This window comes from Microsporum canis, genomic scaffold (assembly GCF_000151145.1).
Source record: "Microsporum canis CBS 113480 supercont1.3 genomic scaffold, whole genome shotgun sequence".
NCBI classification, from domain to species: domain Eukaryota; kingdom Fungi; phylum Ascomycota; class Eurotiomycetes; order Onygenales; family Arthrodermataceae; genus Microsporum; species Microsporum canis.
In genome coordinates, this window is record NW_003299167.1 from 2,670,910 (window position 1) to 2,687,260 (window position 16,351).

Genomic DNA, 16,351 nt, shown 5'->3' on the forward strand with positions numbered 1-16,351 from the left:
TGAGCCCTATGCCGTCTAGCGAGTGAAACTAACAGGCGAGAGATGCCAGGGGTTAACGAGTGAATGACTTCTCTGTGTGGCAAGTCTGATGTTGCAGCGCTCTAAATGCAACCAATATTCGCTTCTGCATCTATATATATAAACAGATTTCTATTCGTAGCAGGGGATAACCCTACCGCTGCAGGGTTAATTTATATTTGCCAGTAATAATGAATTCACATGGCCAAAAGCTAGAGTGAGCTCGGTTCCTCCAGCGATGAATGTACAGTATCGCCATCACTTGGGCCAATGCCATCTTTGCTATCAAAGGATTCGTAAGTCATGAGAGGAAGAGAATAGGCTTCTAAGATTTATGCAGTAGGAATGAGTTCCGCAACCGAAGACGAGCACGAGGGAATGAAAATTATATTGAACTTCCTGTTATGACCAACTTGCCGTATGTAGGATAGCATACGGAATCGAAGAAGCTAAGAGGGTCTCACTTATAAGCATACGGTAGACTTTTACCAGTCAAGTTAACAGAGTTGCTCCAATTTTATGGGCTCCGATCGTTACACTAGGAGCAGGTTCGGAGGCAGTGAGCTCGTGTGGAACAAAACTGTAGCACAAGCTTCATTTATATGGTAGGATGACTGGCACACCAGTGGGCAGCCTCTTATGAGGACTCGTAACCCTCCATTTGCATTATAGACGAAGTATTTGCTTGGTTCTGAAACAAGACTTGGCCGGTTTTGTCATACAGAAAACTGTCAGGAGGAATTAAATTTCCAGAATAGGAATATTCTAGACGTGTGCAGCATTGGTGAAGTCGGTTTAGCATCCGATAAGTTTAATTTCGCAGGTAAAGAGTGAGTAGTTGAAAAGTGGGTTCCTGCAAAAGAAGTTAGTCTAATGTATGGGGAAAAGGTCGTTAGTCGTAATTTGCCCGACATGACTGTCTTGAGAGCATAGGCGAATAGACATCAATTTACAGGGATTCCATAAAAAGCTCGCAAGATGGCCAGCGGCTGATTTGCTGTATATGTAAACGGCATGAACCCTATGCGGACCCTGATGATCATTAGATATGATTCAATTGGTACCCAGTCCGTTCTCGTTATTAAAAGGAGGCTGATATCAAACTGCTCCAAAATCCATAAGATATCATGACAGAAGATGGGTTTGCGCTAAGCCTCAAGGCCCGGCATCTTCTGCCTATAACATATCCGCAGAGCAATAAACTTTGACTTCAAACCATCATCTGTCGATAGTGCAAGGGTATAAAGGGTATATAAGCTGCCGTGAAACCCAAGTGTGGAAACCTGCTCGACTTCATTTCCTTTATCACCACTTCACTCATATATCAGAAAATTCTTGCACCTACTTTAAATAATGGCTTGTCAACAGAAGGTTGTGGTTGTTGGAGGGGGCCCTGTCGGGGCGTTAGCGGCTCTATATGCAGCTAGAAGGGGTTATCAAGTCGAATTGTATGAGCTTAGAGATGGTAAGTGCCGATTAGCAAGTGTATTTGTGGTATCAACTAACCACAGCTTCTTTAGATCCAAATTATGGGGACCCAAATGCCAGGCCAGATATTGCTGTCATCCCTCTCGCGCTCTCTGAACGTGGTATCAGAGCCATTGCTGCCGCAGAAGTTCCGGGGTTGCTTGACGATATCCTGGACAACTCGCGGCCGGTATATAAACGGATGGTGCATACATGGGGCACTCACGGCAAGCACGTGGAAATCCCAATGACATATGGCCCCCAAGGGCAGGTGTGTTGAATAATGAGCTGTGCAGTTTTCCAAATTATTAATCAGTATCCATATAGTGCCTACATACCCTGCAGCGCGAAAAGATCACAAAACATGTCATGTTGGCACTTCTTAGAGAGCCTACCGCAAAGCTCTTTTTCAACCAAAGGCTGTCAGCATGCGATTTCGAAGGAAAATTCGCTACCTTTGAGACAGTGGCTTGGCAAGAAAAATCTCGCTATTCTGAACAAGAACTTGCAAATACTGTCAAAGGCCAGGTAAAGCCAAGTCCCCGCGAGGATGAAGTCGAGAGTGTAAAGATATCTTCATTGTCAGGAAAGACAAAGCGAGTCGAGTTTGACTTCCTGATTGGAGCAGATGGAACTTATTCAAGTGTTCGACAAAGCATGATGCGAAGCCTTGAGATGGATTTTTCACAAACGTACGCCAACGCAATGTGGTGCGACTTGATATTCCCTCCAGATGAGAATGGGAACTATCCAATGGATCCTAAATGCCTTCATATCTGGCCAGCTAACCAGAGCATTGTTATTGCGCAAACAGATATTGTATGTACCTTACTCCATATCTTATTATACTTTCTTAAGTTTTGATATGGGCTTCGTTGACTCTCCGCAGGATGGATCATTTAGGGCTGGGATGGTTTGCGATACACAAAAGCTCAGGTATTTTGAAGCGCATCCTGAGACTTTCTCGGATTTTTTTGCTAAGGAATTTGCTGGAATTGTACCTGAACTCCTTTCTGCGGAAGAAGTAACAAGACAATTCCTTGCACATCAGAAAATTCCTTTAAAATCAATCAAATGCGGGAAGCTTGGATATAAGGATAACGCGGTTCTCTTAGGAGACAGTTGTCATACTATGACCCCTTTCCATGCCATGGGTATGATTACCGGCCTTGAGGATGTGCGTGTGTTTTTCGAGAAGTTCCGTGACCCTGCAGTGGCTGCTTTGCCGGAAGAAATTGACAGCAATGGTGTCGCGAAGGAGAAGCCATTCTGTGCTCCGGGTACTGTCCAGGCTTATACAGAATTCAGACTTCCTGATATTCATACCATGGTTGACTTTGCGAGTGAACATTACCATGAGCTTCGAATCGGTGTCAGATCTCGAGTAACAAGGGCAATGAACGTGATTGACCGCTTCCTTGGTGGATGGCTACCAGCGTTAGGTTGGACGTCGTTGTATGCGAGGATTCAATTCGAGCATGACCGGTTTAGTGTCGTGAAGAAAAAAGAAGAAAGACAGAGGAAGATACTTGGAATGGTAGTTGCTAGCGGTGCTATGGTAGCTGCTAGCATTGCCGCAGCAGGGATTATGGCTTTGCACCCTATAGTCACAGCTGTACTTCCAGTCCTCGCCAGCTCTCATTCCTCCCAAGAATTCTCGCTGTCGACCTGATTTGTGTCAATAAATGCAATGGTTCAGTTGATGAAGTACAACTAGTGAGGTTGAAACAGGCTGTTACTAAATAGTTGCGGAGTGGGACAAGCGCCAAGCTTTGGCGCGGGATCTAAGCGCTTAGATATAAGAATGTAAATTTGATCTCTTTTAGTAGCACCTAGAGTTTACAGTCACGATATAAGTGTGCAGGAAAGATATAGAATACGTCGTTTCATTAGGATATTTCAGAGACATAAGTCAGCGTTCCGCCTAACTAGCTATGCAGTAAGCACCAAGTGAATCTATACCGGACATCGAGGATAATAACACATGATATCATGACATGAAACGAAAGAAAGCCAATAATGGAATGATTTGAGAGAGAAAAAAGGGATGGAGAGCCATAAAGTACTGTATGCGAGCTCACTACCATGCACCGGGGTCGTGATCAAACCTTGCGAGCTCTTTCTCTGAGTCTTCGACGTCTTTTTTAGCCTTCATCCTCATGTAGAAAATGGGGCAATCTCGACTTGAACAAATGACTTCGCCATGCAAACTGCCTTGACAACGTTGACACTGCGTCCAGAGACGACCAAATCTGACTTCCAGTTCTGATACCTTATTCAAAGTTCGTGTGTATAGTTCCCTAAGTCTGGGCCGACAGTTGGCGCACACAGCACCCAACATCTCTTCCTTACCAACCAGTGGTTTCTTGCAGCCCATGCAAGTTTGTGTCTTCTTGGCAAACTTCATTAGCCCTCCTAAAGTTGGCGCCGCGACGGTAATAGAACGGGTATGATCACCTCTCAGCAGTTGAGCAGCTTTCTTTTCGCCAAGTATAGGTTCGAAGATACGAGTCAAGGGCTTTGCAAGCTGGTTTTCGAGATAATACCTGGTATCAATGGGAATGTTGTTCTCGAGAACATAAATTGGGTCCTCAGATTTTTCGTAGTTTTTATCTCCTGCGGCGCCGCCAACGATAACGTATGCAACACGGTCGCCTAGAGTGGGCGCAGACCCAGCGTCACGTTTTCTCATACGTTCAACCAACTCTACGTGAGCTTGTTTCCCCGAATATTTATCCTTGGTTAAGGCTTTAGTAATCACCAGTTTTGACATGTCAACCTTGTTCTGAAGCAGGTCTGAGATTGTGTTTTTGACGTAACTAAAGCAAGAAAACGTCATTTCTCATTAGTATACGCTTCCGCATATGAAAGATGCAAAAAGGAGTATGGAAAGCTTACGTTTCTGCTCCACTAACATTCCGGTCAATGAGAATTTTGTTCAAAACTGTTTCAATCACAGTTTGTACCAAAAGACAATTATCCCTTCGGACGGTTTCTATACCCTTGGTATCCATTTTATCATATTTATCCGGGTTGGTCCAATAAAGCCCAGCATAACGTTTCTTATTAATAAGAAGATACGGATAATAGACCTTTTCGAACTCAAGTTTAATCGGTTTCATGAATTTGGAGGACACGTATCCTGCAGCTTCTTCACCAAGTTTCATAGCTTCCGCAAGATCTTTAGTTCCAAACTTGACCATGACAGAGTCAGTATCTCCGTATATAACTTTGGCATCATGCGTATAACCATTAGATATAGTGTATCTGGCCTCGACTTCATCCTTGGTTTTCTCAATCATTTGGCGCCCATAACTAGTAGTACTACTGGCAATAGGGAGACATGGTAATTTGCCATTCGTGGCACCAGTGATGCCATAAACACTGTTAGCACTAATTTTCAACGCCAGCTGTCGTCCGTTCAGCACCGCTTTTTTGAATGGGTCCTTTTCAACAGCCAACTCCCGTTTTGCCCGTTTTCTTGCTGAAAGAAGTTCCTCTAAAATCTGGGAAAGAAGGCCTTTGCGAACCTTGGCCGTGCAAAACATATCATCATTGGGCGTGACGATATAATCTTCACCCTTTTTCAACCCCAGCTTTTCAACAGTGCGTTTATTTAAAAGAGTCGTGTAACATAGGTTGTGCGCTTGGATAATACTAGGGTATAGAGACGCGAAATCAAGGGTGGCAATGGGGACAGGATAATAATCTCGCACAGGTTCAATAACCGTTGCCCCCTCGTACTGCTGGTTACTATTCTCATCATTCTTCAGATCAGGAATGACAAGTTTTTGTTCAAGCGCCTTTCGGAAAAGCTGAGAGATGAACTTGATCTGCTGACCCCTTGCAAGAAGAAAGTTAAACGGTACTCCCGTCACCCTTGCCATTTCAGTGTAATTCACCAAACACATTAGCTTGTCCATGAGTCTTTGAGGTAAATAGGCATCTTTTAAGCAGTAGACAGCGAGACGTCTTCTTGAGTCCGGTGTCCCATTGTAGAGCTCAGTTATCATAGTATGATGAACGTCTTCCTTTTGCTCTCCCAGAAATTCAGCACACACAGAGTTTAATGTGTAGCTTCGCAAGTGATGGTCCCGTTGAACCAGCTGTAGCAAGTCTAGCTGAATTCTTCCGTTGGTATTAGTGGCTTTAGAGTCCCGCTTGCCCATTTGTTTACTAGAAAAGGACGCCTTTATCGCGTGAGACTGAACGCCCTTTAATCGTGACCAATAAGGAAACTTTGTGCAGCCCAAATGTTCTGCTCGATCCAGCAAGTATGGAAAGTCGAAATTGGCGATGTTATATCCAATGATAACGTCAGGGTCAACTTTTTCCACGAAATCCCTCCATGCTATCAGCATTTTCTCTTCCTTGTCGAACTCCAATACCTGTGTGTTGACAATTGAGCTGCAAGTATCCATAACAAATACATTACGGACAAAAGGCTTCGACTCGCCGTATCGAGTGACTATATTGGCAATCTGGATAACTGGGTCGATATTTGGTTCAGGGAAAATGCCTTTTCTACCAGCGCATTCAATATCAAAGGATAGGATGCGAAGAGGTGCCATTTTTGCCCACTCGCCATCGTTAGGGTGGGCGATCATGTCACGGTAATGTACTGACGCTTCGATTTGGCAGTTTGAGTGACGTTGGTGCGGCGGTAAAATTTCGTATTTTGATGCAGGTACCTCAACCCATGACATGCCCGAGATCTGTTTTGTAGTAAAGGTTAGCCTGCTGTGTGGAGAAGTAGAGTATAGGGAACATCTTTACCCCTGTATCAATCATAAATCGCAAAAGGTATTGAATGTTGTCGAATGTTAGAATTTCACCCTCAATTCCTTTCCACATGCCTTTATAATTGGCCGACCCACTCATAATTGTAGACCGAACGGTGACGATGGATTTTGGATTTGTCACGGTTATTTTAAGGTAGGGGCTCTGCTGATTGCCTTGAAACTCGTACAGGTTTTCTCTCATAGTCATCTGGACAGAATGGATCACTGGCTCTGTGATGGCCAGCTGATCTTCGAGATAGGCTCTGAAAGGTGCACAATCAGCTTGGGTGAAAGCCACGGGTGCGGCCACGTAGAGATAGTGCATGAAACCGGTTACATGAAGAAGTACCGAGTGTCCGCTCTGGTACCAGAATAGTAAATGTTAGGAAGCCATACCCATATCAGTCAAGAGACACCAATGTAGAAGGGATAAACATACCTCTGTGACACCAAATAATTTAACGGCGGTTCCCCCACCTAAATAACCTTCCTGAACATCAATCTGCTGAAAGCATAGGTTGTCCCTAGAGGGGTCAAAGTCACCCAGAGGTGGACGTTCCCATTCCTGATCTTTCTCTGCATTGTTCTCCTTGAGGTCGCCGATATCCTGAGTTAATTTCTCAAGCACATCCTCGACGAATTGGCTTTTGGGTTGAGACCGCGAAGCCGACCCGAATGAGTTTTTGAGTCCATTTTGCGAAGACAATAAATGCGGTGCCTGAATATTAGCTTGTGGTAGACTGGTTTCGAGCTTTCGCTTTTTGGCAGAGGTAGGAGAGGTTGATTGAACCTGGACGTTTCTGCGGCTGACGCTTGCATCGCCCAATATCCTCTTCTGAGGTTTGAGATACTCAGGCATATTGTTAATTTGCCTAGTCTGTAAGAAACGTAAGTTGATTCTCTTTGCCAAATCGTAAGAAAGGCAGCATACTTGAGAGAAGTGGCCTTGTAAAAATACGCGCTTCGATTAAACTGATGATGGCCATCCCAGCCGCGTCGTGGAGCTAGTCCTAATATAGAATAGTCTCTGCTCTTTGTCCAATAACATGCGATTCACCTATTACATAATCATCACCTCAATAATTTTCGCGTTACTGAGGCGCGTTTCCCGATTTAGCAAGTTTTGCAAAGGTCGAAAAGCTGCTTCTTGAATATAAAAAGACGGCCTGCCATGCTCAGATTTTAAGCTAGTCAGGTCAGTAAAACTCGATGATGCAGAATATACCATTGGAAGTACATGCTGTAGGTCTAGACACCCTCTCAAAAATTCCAGTAATGCTCTAACAACACTTTTCAACCCATTAATAGGCCCACTTAGCTGTCTCGCTTCTTAGCTCGGTGTACGGAGTACAATATCTCCTACCAGGCGTACGTGGCCCGGGCCGTTGATGCCACCGGATATATGTTAATCCGCTCCCAATCCGACCGGGAAGAATCGCGGGCGGGGAAAAATAATTAGCCGTCCAACTTTAAAATAATGACTAAGCGTCTTAATTTAGATACGAGCTGGGTAGCAAGACCCTGAGATCAAACAACAAACGCGCATTCGCCAGCACCAAAGACAGCTGGGCCTGGTCAGCATCGCATATAAGCATGGAAAGTCGCTGGTTTTTAAGCATAAGGGTGCCAGGATAATCTGCACCAGTCGATATTAGGAGGCTATCATTATGGTTTATTCTATCCAATCAACCTCAGCCAGTGTTAGATTGTGATTCTATATTAAAATGTCTTCCAGACGTAGCCACCGCAAATCGCGAACGGGCTGTTACCAATGCAAACGACGCAGAATAAAGGTATGCTTAGCTAAGTGATCCAATTGAAAGCATGAAACGGCTCCTACAACACCACCAGCACTTAATTCAGCGCTGCACTGTTAACTGACTTCCAGCCCATAGTGTGATGAGTCCCCAGCTCCATGTGGAAATTGTCGAAAACACAATGTTTTTGACTGCCAGTTTCCAAACCAACCTCCTAATCCATATTATGCCTCATTCGTTCCATTACCTACTACCCAATCCGAAGCTACGGCCGATTCTCCAGCTTCAGTAGCTCCAGGGAACGCTCCCATAGCTTCAACAACTGCTCCTATAGCTTCCACAATTGGCCCCATAGCTTCAACAACTACTTCTGCGGAGCCCTCGGTAAACGCCGCCGCGAGTACTCCGAGGCACACTCCTACAAGCCTCCCAACAACTACTCCTCCAACCCAGTTTCGAGCCATTGCCGCCGCGGCCCAACTTCCAGCTATTTCAATTCTGAATCAGGGCCCTCCTGCTCTTCCGTCAAGTTCACTTCGGCCCTCTGGAATAGAAAGACATAGCATATTTGCTTCGGTTCAAGGTCGTGGACAGGAAGACACCTTGAATCTTGACGATCTAGAACTACTGCACCACTACACAACGAAAACATACCAAACTCTATCTAATAATAACGAGCATGAGAACATTTGGAAGAATGTCATTCCTGCAGAAGCTATAAAACACCCTTTCTTAATGCACGGCCTATTAGCCCTGGCCGCCCTTCACATAATTGAATGCAGTGATCCTGATGACGAAGAAAGCCATCGAAAGTACTCTGCACTGGCTAACAGGCATCAAAGTCTAGCATTGAATGCTTTTCGCCCCCAATTGGACAACATATCATCCTCAAATTGTCACGCCGTTTTTGCTTTCTCAAGTCTAATCGCAGCACTTGCATTTGCTTTCTCGAAGTCAGGGCGAAACACTCAACCTGCAGACCCAGTTGAGCAAGCTGTTCAAGACTTTTATCTTTTTCGTGGCGTTGATAAGGTCCTCCATACTCAATGGACACGCATTGTCAAGGGTAAACTTGGCGCACTGGTTCGGCGCCCAGCTGACTCCGGTGCTGTCTACCCGCTGTCAAAAGACGTCATAGATCACCTCGACTATCTTCATGGCTGTAACGGCGATAGCGCAGCGCACATCTTCGCTGAGGACAGGGCTGTATACAACCATGCAATCCGCGAATTACGAATGTCATTTGAACGATCCCCATCGAGTTGGGAAGGTGTCTTTCGGTGGCCTATGGTTGTTCCCGAGACATACTTGGGGCTTTTGCACACTCGGAAACCAATGGCATTGGTGATACTTGCTCACTATTGTGTAATATTAAGTCGGCTTGATATGTGTTGGTGGTCAGAAGGATGGAGCCGCCACTTGTTCGAAGCCATATATAAATCACTGCATTCATCTTGGCACCGGATGGTTGAATGGCCTATGCAAATGATCGGCTTATCAGAGGTACTTGCGCATGTCTCCTGACTGTGTCGGAACTCGCAGTTGCCTTAATCTCTTGGTCTTCTTTTTACATTTCTTACGATGACAGAGTTGTACATTATTAACTAAAAAATGCACGAATAGAGAGAGGGGGGATTATGTTCATTTCCTTCCTAATGGTTAACATCTACTTCTTATCTTTTTCTTCGTTTTCTTTTTCTCTTTTTTTTGTTTATTATTTTGAAATATTATTAGGGCTCATTGATAACTCAAGTTGTGTCGGGTATCACTCGATTAAGACATTTAATCAGTCGCTCGCAAAATTGCAGTAACAATCATTCTCTCTTCAGTAGACGCTCAGCCAGATCACATATCGTCTCCAGTTCTTCTCTAACTCTCTTGCAGGTTGATCGACGTTGAATATCCGGGTCCACCATTCCAGTGATGCACATTTCCAAACGTTTTGCAATATCCTTCGCTGTGACGTCAACATGGTTACTACCGTTGTCAGTGCTATCCTTGGAAAGTCTGTGATTAATACAGTTGTGTATGATCTTATCTGTGAAATCCGGTGGTAGGACAGGGGACGATAGGCCGGATTCTTTTTTTGGGGATACAGATTCTCCAAAGTGAGATAAACTATTGGGAGAGCAGGTCAAGTTTGACAGTACCATTTGTCGCTCCATGCGAGTATCGATCTTATATAAAAGCTCGAACAAGATGACTCCAAGTGCGTAAATATCTAGTGAATTGTCCGCATACGGATGTAGGCTGGTAGAACCTTGGGTACGGAATGAGTGAGCTGGTGGGCGATAGAACTCTGTTCCAACTGGGCGTATGGGCGCAGAAGGAAGCTCCTCTGATACCGGATTCTTCCCATAAGTTGGCGACTCGGCAACCAAACCGAAATCACCAATCCGTGGGATAGAGTAGAAGATTTTGTGGTCATGTCCGTGGTGACTACAGATCGGACATAAATGTGTATCTAGTTCTGTATCTGAGGGAGATAAAAACACATTTGCAGGTTTTAAATCTCTGTGCACTATTCCTTTTGCGTGTAGGTAGTCTACCCCTGAGAGAATTCCAAGAAGTAATTTGACGGATGGTACGATATGGTAGCAATGGTGGGGGGTGTTCGTAGGGCCATTGTCAACTTGTGGAGCTAGGTACTTTGCAAGGCTCAGTGGATGAAGCGACATTTGAATATGTAGGATGACTGGCGCAGTAGGGTCCGCTCTAGATTTTCTATCGAGTTGCATATTTGACCCTCCGCCTCCTAGTCCGTCACTGAAGATGTCAGGCCCTGATTCACTGACAGAAGTTTGGCCCGAATACGAAAAACTGAGCTGGCGGGGTATAGATTCGACATGTTCATCGTCATTTGTGTCTGTTTCGTCTTCTTCGACACTAGCCACAAAAGACTTCATCGACCTCTCTGAGGAGACTGTAGCAAAACTTCCCCTTCGACGGTCATGTTCACCAGCAGACAACCTATCATTCGATGGTCCTGAGTGTTCCTCGTGCGCCTGTGAAGAGCCAGATGGTTCTTCAAACACAACCCCATGGTCTGACTCTTCAAACACAATCCCACAACTGGATGTACCACCGTCATACTCAGAGAAGGGCTGGTTGAGTAGTGTCTGTTGCCGCTTGGGAGGAGAAGAGGAACGAGAGGCTACGGGAGTGGGTGAGTATTCTGCCCATGCTCCGTAATAACGAACAACGTTTGTATGTTCTAGTTTCGCCAGCGTTCTAATCTCCTTTAATATATTGTCAACCTCTCTCAGGCCTCTTTCTTGCAGCTGCTGTAGCTTCTTAGAGCTGAGTGGGATTTTCTTCACAGCGTAACCTTGCCCGTCAACATGGTGTCTGACTCTGTATACAACGCCATATGAACCTCTCCCTATCAGTGCTTCTTCCTCGAACTCAGTTGCGTACCGAGACCCTCCTACCCCTGACGGGTGAGAGTATAGGAAAGGTATACTGATTGGTCGTGTAAGCGGGGTGGCTTGACGCTGCAGCCGGTTCAACAACCCTGAAGCAAACTGGTTTTGACCTTGTGGGACACCAGTTTTACCGGTTATCAGCCGTTGGAAACTGATGTTCGTCGACTGCTTCATCGTAAACACCGTGTCTTCCATCGAGTGCTCTTTTGCATCTAGAGCCATGAACGAATCTTGAGGTGTATCCCGAGGAGATTGTACCGCTCTAGAGCTTAGATTTAATCCCTCCAACGCAGCCATGCCGATGGTATCAAGTCCTTCCCTATAGTACTGTCTCGTACTCTCCCAATTATCGTTATCGACCCCCGGAGCCACGATTCCATGAGATGACAGGAACTTGGATTGGTATGTATATAGACGCCGTCCCAGCAGCTTGACCTCTGGTGATTCATGCGTATACTGTCCACGATTCCCCGACTGCTCGTTTAGGATGCCGCATGCTTTGGTTAGACAGTAGTGTTCAAGAAGAGCTGCAGTCATGAGAGCAGCATGGCCTTCGGCGTCCACATCAGGGATATCACGGAAGCCCAGGTCTCCGTATATCGAGCTTCCTCCAAGTATCTCTGCGGCCGTAGACTCCGTATCCAAGCTACCGGCGGGCTCAACATCATGGACGGAGCTAGAATTGCCACGCTGCCTGGGTGTATGGCTACTCTCATGTTCCTCTTCTGAAGATATAAAGCTTGACTCGGAAGAGGAAGAATCATCTTGAGGAGAACGAAACATAGACATGGTCAATCAGGATGAGCACAAAACACACACTCAGGGTAGACGAACAGCTCGTCATTCCCAACCAAGCCAAGTTTCAGCGCATTTGGAGAGGCGGAAAATGCCGATAAACACAGGCGGAGGAGTTGGATATTATTGATAACTGCGAACAATAACGTGTGTATTGCTTTGCTACACAGCATTCACTTCTCTCTCTCTCTCTCTCTCGCTCTCTTTCCGACGTAAATAAAAACGAAACAAGTTTGAGTCAACCCTATTTTTTTTAACTTGGAGCTTCGAGAAAAGAACACATCTCTGGATCTTCTTCCTTTTACCCCACGCGAATCGCTGAGTTTCGAGTATCTTCCACGCAACAAGCCACACGAGCAAAGTAACTAACTGGTGATGACAGCGTCGACTTGACTTTCCATGCGCCCTACTGATGTCATCCGGCCGTTGGACCAGCTGGGTAACTAGACGTTTCGGGCGGGATGTTTTTGCTGTCGAAAGCTGGTTCTTGTCAACAGCGGATTCTTCAGTGAGATACAGAGTGAAAGCTCATTGCCGGTCCTTTTGAAGCAGACTAACAATAAGCGATGAAGCGAAGGCCTCCTTAAAAAGGACAAAGGGCTGTCAATAAGTAATAAGTACGGAGTATACTGCCTGGCAAAGATGTTCTATCTGCAGGCTATCCTGACGGCTTCTCCCAACGGAACGGCCTACACGATGGCCTTCCAGAGGCTACGACACCTTCATACCACCCAGACTATCCCGTCTTTCTTTATATCTCTCTCTTTTGAATAGCCAGCACATAAATCTCCATCTCAGCTCGACTTTTCTTACCAACCTGTCACCAAGACATGAATGTCACATGATATAACTGGCACCAGGCATTCCTTGCAGTTTAAGGGGAAAACTATTCCTGGCTCTACTATTCTGTAGTTACTGATATAAAGTGCTGACATAGGATATTCTATTAGATATCAACCAGTTTGAACGGCGGTTATATGTATAATTTGGTGACCTTGGTAACCTCAGGAGCCTCTCTCGAGACAGGAATAAAGGTTTCGTCTGAAAGACGAAGCATGATCCATAGTGATCCGGACGATAGCAGATATCTTCTCTTTCCTCCGCCCTGTTCAAGGTCCACGATTTACGGTATGCCTGGTTACGGCAGAAGTGCTCCGTAGCCCTACGTACTTAGCATAAGCAGGATAAAAACTCCATGGCTACAAGTAGGATATGCCAACAACCAATACTTCCAGACTCACCCACGCTGCCTAGTTAAACCACTATCTGCGTACTTGCATGTCCAGGGGTGTGTCGCTGGACCTCGGTACCTGAAAAAGGCCAGGGGCCAGAAAAGTCTGGCGACAAGATCAAAATACTTTAACCACCCCAACTTCTTCTGCTTCATCGGAATCCATCTTGTATCTTCGCCTCCACCCTTCATCTAGATAGCCCGATCGAGACTCCTGGTTTTATCTACACATCAAATATGAACGGACGACGGGCAGGGCTGAGTCAAGCTCTCCACCAGCTGCATCATCATGGGGCGACTCTTGGCTTCTTCTCCTGAAGCTGGAACTTGCTGGATGACGAATATTACAGCATCAGTGTGATTGTTTCACTCTGCCCTCTCTTTTCCTTCCTGTAGGTGTTCTTTCATTATTATTGTTTCTTTCGTTATCATACAGTCTTTATCAATTCTTATTCCCTCCTCTCCTTTTTTTCTTTGGTTCTGATCTGATATGGGCCTCATCCGTCGAAGATTTATACTACCAATATTATTATCGTCCTTCTTCGTTTTAAGCCTACTTCGTAAGAAATCGGTGGTATCAAATGGCTCCGTGTCCACTTCTCGGCAGCAGCGTTTTCATCATTGGTGGAAGGACTATGTCCCAGATCACCCTGTTACCTCGATGATCCCGCTACCTGATCAGAAACCGGCAGAGATTCCGCCTATCCAATACGGCTTTGAGGAAGAAGAAGATGGAGATGCAAAGGCACTGCGCTTGAAGAGAAGAGATGCAATAAAATTGGCCTTCCTCCATTCCTGGAAAGGATATAGAGACCATGCTTGGGGGACGGACGAGGTTGGCCCTCTCTCCGGGAAGAGCAAGCATACGTTTGGTGGGTGGGGGGCAACATTGATTGATAGCCTGGACACGCTCTGGATCATGGGGCTAAAGGAGGAATTCGAAGAAGCGGTTGCTACAGTCTCCAGTATCGATTTTTCCTCCTCAGAGACTCTTACCCTCAACATCTTTGAGGTCACGATTCGTTATCTGGGTGGCTTGTTGGCTGCTCACGACTTGACGGATGGAGCGTATCCTGTCCTCCTCCAAAAGGCCGTCGATCTGGGCGATATGCTGTATATCGCATTTGATACACCAAACAGGATGCCTGTCCTTCGTTGGTTCTGGTTGGCATCAAAGGAGAAACGAGACCAGGATGCTAGCAACGTCAACGTTCTTGCTGAACTTGGTTCGCTTTCACTAGAGTTTACTCATCTGACTCAGTTGACGGGGGATCCAAAATATTATGATGCGATTCAGCGTATCACCAACGTATTGGATAAGAACCAGGATTATACTGCACTCCCCGGGCTCTGGCCTATATCCATCGATGCCCTGACACCCAACTTTCAGGTTGATAACAGATTCTCCTTTGGCGGGCTAGCAGATTCTCTCTACGAATATCTGCCCAAGGTATGGGTATAATGATGTCCTTTATATTAAACAACACATCCAGTAAAACACAGTAACTTACTCAATTAGGAATATCTCATGCTTGGTGGACGATCGCCGCAGTATCGCAAGATGTATGAAAAAGCTGTTGACGTGGCCAAGAAGCATATGTTCTTCCGACCCATGACGGAAGATGGGGACGATATTTTGATTTCTGGTACACTGCGCGCCAGGGGAAAGTCTATCAGTTTAGAACCCGAGAGCCAACATCTAACCTGCTTTGTTGGAGGGATGCTGGCGATCGGTTCCAAAATCTTTAATCGTCCGGATGAACTCGCCATTGGCAGGAAGCTTGTAGACGGTTGCATCTGGGCTTACAAGAGCATGCCTACAGGGGTTATGCCAGAAACCTATCGCGCCGTCACTTGCATGGACGAACACGCTGGATGTAGTTGGAATATACGTGAATGGCTCAATAGCGATGAAGATAACCAACAACCAATAGATGAGCTTAAACAGCGGGCAAAGGAAAAGGGAATATATCCTGGGTTCAGGTTGATATCCGATCCCACATATCATCTTCGGTGAGCATTCTTGGTTTTAAAAATTTTTTGGCATGGCGTGGTTAATTCTGACACACTGCGGCTTCAGCCCGGAAGCCATTGAATCAGTATTTATCCTATACCGAATTACGGGGGACACAGCTCTCCAGGATAAAGGCTGGGAGATGTTCACTGCAATTGACAAAATCTCCAAGACCAAGATCGGTTATGGTGCCGTTGAAGATGTCACTGCATCTCATCCCATCATTAAAGACGAGATGGAGTCCTTTTGGACGGGTGAAACCTTGAAATATTTCTACCTTCTATTCAGTGAGCCGGACCTCATTAGTTTGGATAAATATATTTTTAACACGGAAGCACACCCATTGCTACGCCCGACCTAGGCTTCCATTTCACCCACCTTTCTCTCTCTTTTCCCACATGCAATATCTTCTCATCTCTTTATCAATTCAAAGAGATTCTGTTATATAATCAAGCATCCGGACAGGTTCTTGTCTACAAAATACGAAGCAATGCTTATAGCCACGGAAGCAACTGACAATCCGAAGGCCGCGCCCATGTGAATCTCGGATCATCTTTTTCGGTCCCTGCTCCTCTATCGGGCCCCTTTTCAACTTCTAGTCATCTTTTTTCTTCATCTTGTGTGTTTCCCCCGCTGGCGCAGCGCTGGTCGGTGTCGCTGCACCGAAAAGCCTAACTCTATTAAAGGATGACTAAATCCGGGGATAATCCGACGCTGGTAACAAGCTTGGTGAGATGAGTAACTATGGAGACGACCCTGCTCAAGAAAAAACCTTACTCGATCGTAAACCTGTAGGTTTGTGTATCCACATACACTCCCATTTTCGGGCCACAGGGATACTGGCTTCACAAAATCCTGCACTT

The 16,351-nt window shown here is 45.6% G+C and overlaps 5 protein-coding genes across 5 annotated transcripts; 3 read left to right on the forward strand and 2 right to left on the reverse strand.

Annotated features, from left to right (window-relative positions):
* Window positions 1–1,371: 1,371 nt before the first annotated feature.
* Window positions 1,372–3,157, forward strand: MCYG_03861 (kynurenine 3-monooxygenase; the record flags this gene model as incomplete). Its single annotated transcript, XM_002848309.1, has 4 exons — window positions 1,372–1,483; window positions 1,539–1,756; window positions 1,831–2,304; window positions 2,375–3,157. The coding sequence occupies 4 exons, from the start codon at window positions 1,372–1,374 to the stop codon at window positions 3,155–3,157; spliced, it is 1,587 nt and encodes a 528-aa protein (XP_002848355.1).
* Window positions 3,158–3,565: 408 nt separating this feature from the next.
* MCYG_03862 (DNA polymerase delta catalytic subunit) lies at window positions 3,566–7,125 on the reverse strand (the record flags this gene model as incomplete). Its single annotated transcript, XM_002848310.1, has 4 exons — window positions 3,566–4,304; window positions 4,384–6,200; window positions 6,262–6,627; window positions 6,706–7,125. The coding sequence occupies 4 exons, from the start codon at window positions 7,123–7,125 to the stop codon at window positions 3,566–3,568; spliced, it is 3,342 nt and encodes a 1,113-aa protein (XP_002848356.1).
* Window positions 7,126–7,990: 865 nt separating this feature from the next.
* Window positions 7,991–9,547, forward strand: MCYG_03863 (C6 zinc finger domain-containing protein; the record flags this gene model as incomplete). The annotated part of the gene is made up of 3 exons (XM_002848311.1): window positions 7,991–8,059; window positions 8,162–8,311; window positions 8,618–9,547. 3 exons carry the CDS (start codon window positions 7,991–7,993, stop codon window positions 9,545–9,547), a joined length of 1,149 nt encoding a protein of 382 aa, XP_002848357.1.
* Window positions 9,548–9,837: 290 nt separating this feature from the next.
* MCYG_03864 (translation initiation factor eIF-2 alpha chain kinase) lies at window positions 9,838–12,237 on the reverse strand (the record flags this gene model as incomplete). Its single annotated transcript, XM_002848312.1, has 2 exons — window positions 9,838–11,456; window positions 11,487–12,237. The coding sequence occupies 2 exons, from the start codon at window positions 12,235–12,237 to the stop codon at window positions 9,838–9,840; spliced, it is 2,370 nt and encodes a 789-aa protein (XP_002848358.1).
* A 1,727-nt stretch (window positions 12,238–13,964) lies between these two features.
* Window positions 13,965–15,849, forward strand: MCYG_03865 (mannosyl-oligosaccharide 1,2-alpha-mannosidase IB; the record flags this gene model as incomplete). The annotated part of the gene is made up of 3 exons (XM_002848313.1): window positions 13,965–14,924; window positions 14,994–15,487; window positions 15,555–15,849. The coding sequence occupies 3 exons, from the start codon at window positions 13,965–13,967 to the stop codon at window positions 15,847–15,849; spliced, it is 1,749 nt and encodes a 582-aa protein (XP_002848359.1).
* Window positions 15,850–16,351: the final 502 nt, after the last annotated feature.